This window comes from Micromesistius poutassou (genome assembly GCF_964030765.1).
Source record: "Micromesistius poutassou genome assembly, chromosome: 8".
Classification (NCBI taxonomy): domain Eukaryota; kingdom Metazoa; phylum Chordata; class Actinopteri; order Gadiformes; family Gadidae; genus Micromesistius; species Micromesistius poutassou.
In genome coordinates, this window is record NC_140278.1 from 20729670 (window position 1) to 20737397 (window position 7728).

General features: G+C 46.4%; 1 protein-coding gene across 1 annotated transcript; it reads left to right on the plus strand.

The window, feature by feature from the left end:
- Positions 1–9: 9 nt before the first annotated feature.
- Positions 10–7139, plus strand: LOC311351178 (sodium-dependent neutral amino acid transporter B(0)AT3-like; the record flags this gene model as incomplete). Its single annotated transcript, XM_084471282.1, has 12 exons — positions 10–184; positions 1092–1232; positions 1563–1700; positions 2277–2458; positions 2678–2788; positions 3320–3432; positions 3535–3663; positions 4259–4415; positions 4724–4928; positions 5863–6022; positions 6452–6614; positions 6966–7139. The coding sequence occupies 12 exons, from the start codon at positions 10–12 to the stop codon at positions 7137–7139; spliced, it is 1848 nt and encodes a 615-aa protein (XP_084327408.1).
- Between the last annotated feature and the right edge of the window lie 589 nt (positions 7140–7728).

A 7728-nucleotide genomic window follows, 5' to 3' on the forward strand; every position in this document is an offset into this window, starting at 1 on the left:
GAAGGAGATATGATTGATGACCAGGACGATTTGACAGAGGAGACTCCTGATGGGGAATCCAAAGACACCACTGAAAGACCCAAATGGGACAACAAGGTCCAGTATCTGCTCACCTGCATCGGTTTCGCCGTGGGACTCGGGAATGTTTGGAGGTTTCCGTACCTGTGCCAGGTGTATGGTGGAGGTAAGAGTCATTCAGTCACACTTTGTAGGGTCAGCAGAAGTATTGTTTTGTGATTATGGCTGTTATTATTTATTTATTGTGCATATTCATAGTTTAAAAACAAATGAAAGCACTGAATTTGTGTTTTTTGTTTTTGGACATTTGTCAAGGTAAATCAAAAATTCTGGTTTGATGTTTCCATCTAATATTAAGACAAGTAAAAGGCCTTTATTTCATATGTTTGCTATTCATTTGCTTTATTGTTTTCTGACCGATCGATTAGACCTTATTGCCAATACTATAAAACAACTTCTCATCACAAATCAGCGTTGCATAGAATATTCACGAAAATAAAATTAGCCGAGTCATCACATCGTCATTATTTAGTTTCCACTCTGGTAAGTTTAATGTTGACCCAAAGCGCTGCGCTGTGATAAAGCACGCTACGTTGATAGTGCAATCTCCCACCCAAACCCAGTGACCTCCGGCCGCTATATTCGACCTTGGATCAAAGACCTCTCTCTCCGCCTGCGTACCAGGTGATCTCACAAACCAGGAGCTCACAGCTGGGGGTCTGTGCCCTACCTTCTCACACAAACCAGGGGGCCACAGCTGGTTCTGTAACAAGGAGGTTACAGCTGGTTCTATCTCCTGGTCCTCTACCTTCTTGTACCAGGAGCTAACAGCTGGTTCTGTAACCAGGAGGTTACAGCTGGTTCTGTAACCAGGAGGTTACAGCTGGTTCTATCTCCTGGTCCTCTACCTTCTTGTACCAGGAGCTAACAGCTGGTTCTGTAACCAGGAGGTTACAGCTGGTTCTATCTCCTGGTCCTCTACCTTCTTGTACCAGGAGGCCACAGCTGGTTCTGTCCCCAGGCGGTTACAGCTGGCTCTGTCCCCAGGAGCTAACAGCTGGCTCTGTCCCCAGGGGCCTTCCTGATCCCCTACCTGATCTCCCTGGTGGTGGAGGGTCTCCCTCTGCTCCACATGGAGCTGGCCATCGGCCAGAGGCTCCGCATGGGCAGCATCGGCGTGTGGAGCTCCATGTCCCCGTACCTCGGGGGCGTAGGTGAGCTGCCGCTGCTACGGCCGCCGTCTGGATTACACAGTACCTTTTTAGAGCACTATTTTGTCATAAAGTATTTTTTTTTATTACTGTAATGAACCCTTTAAAGGTGGGTCGGAGTTATGAATCACATAGAGGATAATATGAGATGAGTGTCGGCCTCGCTCCCTGGCTGCTGTACAGCAATGGGCTAAGTGTAAATGTTCATTATTCATATTCTATCATAGATAATTCTATAAGAGTCTGTACACACACACACACACACACATGCACACACGCACGCACGCACACACACGCACACGCACACGCACACGCGCACGCACGCACACGCAGGTGTGGCCTCCATGCTGGTGTCCTTGCTGGTGGGGCTCTTCTACAACACCATCATCGCCTGGGTCCTCTGGTACTTCTTCCACTGCTTCCAGAGCCCTCTTCCCTGGAGCCAGTGTCCCATCAACGCCAACCACACCGGTAACGCCAAACCCTGACTCACAAACACTGACCCACAACCCCTGACTCACTAACCCTGACGCACAAACACTGACCCACAAACCCTAACTCACAAACCCTGACCCACAACCTGACCCACAACCTGACTCACAATCTGACTCACAACCTGACCCACAACCTTGACCCACTAACCTTGACCCACTAACCCTGACTCACTAACCCTGACTCACTAACCCTGACCCACAAACCCTGACTCACTAACCCTGACTCACTAACCCTGACCCACTAACCCTGACCCACAACCTGACCCACAACCTGACCCACAACCTGACTCACAACCTGACCCACAACCTGACTCACTAACCCTGACTCACTAACCCTGACCCACAAACCCTGACTCACTAACCCTGACTCACTAACCCTGACCCACTAACCCTGACCCACAACCTGACCCACAACCTGACCCACAACCTGACTCACAACCTGACTCACAACCTGACCCACAACCTGACTCACTAACCCTGACCCACTAACCCTGACCCACATCAACAGCTCATCAACTTCTCTTCATCCGGTGTCTTCTGCTGTTTGGTCCAGGGTACGTGACCGAGTGTGAGCAGAGCACCTCGGTGAACTACTTCTGGTACCGCAGAACGCTCAACGTAACGGCCGACGTCGAGACCAGCGGGTCCCTGCAGTGGTGGATGGTGCTGTGTCTGGCCACGGCCTGGTGCCTGGTCTACATCTGCTTCATACGGGGCATCGAAACCATCGGAAAGGTGATCACGGCGGAACCCTCACATCTCCTCATATCGAAGCCTGATCACGTACCAAGTGCACCGCGGATATCGTCGAGTCATATCAGACGTTACGGAAACTATGTAACTAACTATATAACTGTTGATTAACGCGTTCAACAAAAGACCAAAGTACAGCAACGTTTGACACGGCGATGAGTGCGTTTGATAAGGCCGATAATCGTGAGCTTTATTCGTCAGGCTATTTACGTGATGGCCACATTCCCGTACCTGGTGCTGACCATCTTCCTGGTGCGAGCGCTGACCCTCCCGGGGGCCCTGGACGGGCTGGTCTACCTCTTCACCCCCAACGTGAGTCCCCACGCCCCCACCTCCTGCCCCCGTGGTCAGTGGAAGAGTTAGAATAGAATAGAATAGAATAGAATAGATAAGGTGGACATTTTTTCTTTCTGGCTCACCATACATAAAAGACAGATAAACATACATATATTGTACATACAACATAGACATATTATCTCAGACATAATGAAAATTCCAGGATAAAAAGAAAATATGCTTGAATAAAAAAAAAAAGAAGAAGTAAAAATAGCATCTCAGTTTGATGTTGTCACTTGCTTTGGTTGAGGATACCGATGGCATTTGGAACAAAGGATTTTCTAAATACACTTTTCGCCACTTTTTGCCCTCTGCAGCGTCTTCAGGCGCTCAAACTGTGTGGAAAGAGGGTGTGTGTGCTATCTGCAGTGATGATTCCCCTAGCTTTCCTCCTCATTCTGTCAGTGTGGATTGGGGTCAGGTGTTTTGGGGGTTACTAGCCATTGCCACTGTCCAGTTCAGAGTCCAGAGTCCAGGAGGACGTTGTGTGTGTGCGTTCTGTTGCAGTGGGAGACGCTGAAGAATCCTAAAGTGTGGCTGGACGCCGCCACGCAGATCTTCTTCTCCCTGTCTCTGGCCTTCGGCGGCCTCATCGCCTTCTCCAGCTATAATCCTCAGAAGTATGTACACGTTTATCATGTTTTATTCACGCTATAAAGGCGTGGTGCGTCTGACATTATGCTGCATGTGCAATCCAACCATCGAACGTCGTCTCTTTGCAGAAACAATTGTGAAACGGACGCCCTCATCGTCGGCTGTGTCAACAGCTTCACGTCCATCTACGCTGCCATTCCCATCTTTGCCATCCTCGGCTTCAAAGCCAACGCAGACTACAATGACTGCCGTAATGGGTATGAGCCCTTACTTATACCTGTGCCCTGGCACAGTATGTTGTTAGAGGACGATTCCAGTCTCCAAACCAACGTCACTGTGACCATCATAGTCCTGGCTTACCTAAAACAACACTAGCCAGTTAATAATATCGGCATCAATGATCAAATATGCCATAACACTGAACTGAATGAGACACTGGAATAAGATGATTTAAACATGACTTGATTGAGCTTAAAGGACAATACCGGTCTGGTTGATCAAACCATCGTAGCCGTCTCTTCTGGCTTCACTAAATCATCTTACCAAACCCAAACCGGTGACCAATAGAATTGATCAAAATTAGTGACGAAGGGCATTTAGCATGAGTGCCCGCCAAAAAGATAAACAAAAGCATCATAGTACTTGGCTTTTTGATAGCAATGTGCGTCAGTCAGTAGGCATACAGAGTTTGTGGACGTACTTTACAAATGTCTTTACACAGTGTCTCTCACACAAGTGTTTCAATGCTGTTTCCATTTTGTGGCAGGCACGTTTAACTTAGGCAGAATTGGCACAGCGGAGGGATTTTGCAGACTGATATAGGTAACAGATGTTTCTCCGCCTCTTTCTTAGGAACATATTGACATTAACAAATGCATTTAGCATCGGGGATGAAAACATAACTCTCCAGAACTACGGTGAATGGCTGAGTCATCTCAACTCATCGGATCCCTCTGGGGTGGCGAGCCTGAACTTGAAGACCTGCAACCTTCAAACTTACCTCGAACAGGTGCACTATACAAATATCCGTTCTCCGTCTGGATTTGGAGTCAGTAAATGCGCCTTTGTATCCAAGCAACAGAGATTAAATGCATATCATTAATGAGGAGGTATAGGGTGGGCTTCTGACGATCAGTGTGACAACCAAGGACATCCAAGTTCAAACTCAGACTTATTAATAATAAACAAATCCCTTCCGTTCGTTCCGAGGGGAATCGAAGGCGTCACAGCAGCAGCTTCGCATCAAGAACGACCGTGTCCTGCCTCAGGTCATCCCAGGACGTTGTGTGCCCACAGTAAGTGTTGTTCTTCTCACAGAGTGCCTCTGGGACAGGGCTGGCCTTCATCGTGTTCACCGAGGCGGTGATAGAGATGCCGGGCTCCCAGCTCTGGGCTGCCCTCTTCTTCATCATGCTCTTCTGCCTGGGCCTGTCCTCCATGTTCGGCACGCTGGAGGGAATCCTCACCCCGCTGCTCGACCTCCACCTAGTCCCGGCCTGGGTTCCTAAGGAGATGTTCACTGGTAATGAATTCACATGTCAAATGTAGTAGAAAACGGATTAGTATTCACTCTGGGTCTGGCTCCTGTTTGACGTGCAGATGGGGGTTATTCCATCTGTTCCCAGGAGGATCTGTAGATAATTGTATAATAATCATATTAATAACGATACGGACCGAACTTGCTCCACCTGTATAGGGAAATGTTGTCTACGTGCACAACTACAAGTCTCCTGCTCCTAGCTCCTTCTGTAGCGGACTTGTAATTCATAGAATAAAGTTTGCATTTATTAAATTTGGCATAACTCTGCCATTTGTTTTGAAATCAAAATTCTGTGCTCAATTTTGAATGAGGCGCATCAATAGAGCATGCCTATCCGATTTTGTGTCATTTGCACTAGTGGTTATTTGGTAGAAGATTTTAGAAGTTCTCCCAAAATGTTCACTGTACAAAGAAATCTTTCCAGACGGACATTATGGGTCCCAAGAGGCTTAATGTTCAGCATGTAAAATAAAGTCTGTACATCAAGTTCCAGAAAGGTTCTTCCGTCATGGCGGCGGGGGCGATAGCATCCACAGATACTCTGGGAATACATAATATTAATATTACCACTGCTAACCGGACTTCATTTCCATCAGCCCAGTCCCATTTCTCTCCCCTTAACAAGAACACATGCGTGAGTCAGCAACCGAGCTGGCTAGCATTCAAGGGTTGATTTTAAGGGAAAATCAGCACCCCCCCCCCTGCTCCCTTAAGTATTGGGACACTCTACCCCTGCGCAAAATCTAGGGTTAGGGCTCAAATCTAGGGGAAGGGGGAGAATTGGGACAGGGCCGTAGTCTGTGCCTGATCTAGCTTGAACTACATTGGATGTTGTTCATCCAACTCAATCATATACAAACATGTGGTCAGGATCAGCAATGTGCGTAAAACCTTTGCATTCCCCTGCTGCCTGTAGGTCTGATATGTTTGTTCAGCTTTACTGCGGCCCTGATCTTCACCTTGGGCTCGGGGAACTACTGGTTGGAGATCTTCAACACCTACGTCGGATCGCTGCCTCTGCTCATCATAGCCTTCTTCGAGATGACTGCTGTGACATATGTCTATGGGATTAAAAGGTAAGACATTCAACAAGTCACTATGAATGCAATGTTGGAAAACAAAAATATTACTGCATGGAGACGATATACTAAGTATCTGAGTGTATTTAATTAAATAAATGAGTATCTACTGTATGTGTATCGTAATGTTGCTATGTGGATCAAAGTGTGTATGCATGTGTATATACAGTATGTGTATCTAAGTGTGTGTCTCTGTGTGTATACAGTATGTGTGTCTCTGTGTATACACAGTGCATGTATCTAAGTGTGTCTCTGTGTATATACAGTATGTGTGTCTCTGTATATTAAGTATGTGTGTCTCTGTGTGTACAGTATGTGTGTCTCTGTGTGTATACAGTATGTGTGTCTCTGTGTGTGTATACAGTGCGTGTGTCTCTGTGTGTACACAGTGTGCACGTGTGTCTGAGCGTGTCTCTGTGCCAACAGGTTCAGTGATGATATTGAATGGATGACCGGACGCAGGCCCAACCTGTACTGGCAGGTCACCTGGAGGCTGATCAGCCCCCTGATGCTGCTCCTGGTGTTCCTGGCGTACATCGTGATCGAGGCTGAGACTACGCCCACCTACAACGCCTGGAACCCAGACTTTGTAAGAGAGAGCGTCTAGCGGTGTTTGTTTCCAACTTCACCATAACGTAGGCTATTCACACTTACATTCAGGGCATTTAGAAGATCGCTTTTATCCAAAGCGACTTACAATAAGTACACACGCTCACACAAGAAGTGAAACAATATACATCGCTGTCGGAAAAAATAAGGATGTTCTTAGAACCAATTGCCAAGCATTAACAATCGCCAGGCTGACCCATTCCCCCGTGTACAGCAGACAGTGATAGCTAGCTAACGCAGAGGCTACACGATGAAGTACTGAGAATAAATACAACGTACAGTTCTCCACGTTATGGACCAGTGTTTGTAATGCGGGTCTCCCCCCCTGCAGGCGGACTTCCCCCTGTTCGACGTCCAGCCCTACCCTGGCTGGGTGTACGCTATCACCGTGCTCCTGTCGACCGTTCCCGTCGTCTCCATCCCCCTCGTCGCCGGCTATCAGTTACTTGGCTTCCTGAAAAAGCGATTTATGGACCGACACAACATGAACCCATACGCTAATTGATCTCCCCACTCCCCAACATTTTCATGTTTTGATTGATTTATTTCCTCCCTTCAATCTTGAGTGGTTGTTTTTTTCTAATCAAATCCTTCTTCAACTGATTAGTTTTAGTGCCTGCTTATGTCAAGCGTACAAATTGTATAGTTAGCTTTGAATTATTGATCGTTTGATCATGTTTTACATCCGTTTTGTTTACCCTATGACGTATTTACATTCAGATAATTGTATTGGATGATGCTTTACTGATCACGTGTATTTGAAAACTTAAGACATTTTAACCCGCTAAGCTTCACCCTTTATGTTCCTCTTAATCTGGCATTTTGTTCTAAATCAATTTTAAATTACCAAGATGTGGACTGGTATTGTAAAGAAACACAAATAAAAAATGTGGACAAAACATGAAACACAAACAAAAAAAGAGTTGAGCTTTATTAATGCAATCATTAATGATTAATGCAATCATTCATTAAATATTCATCCTTTTTTTTTTTTTTTTCATTAAAACAAATCCCAGAACGAGGAACTACGACCGGAGCGGTGAAAAGATATCTAAACATACGTGTCAGGGTAAAGCTCCCTTAGGATTCGGGAC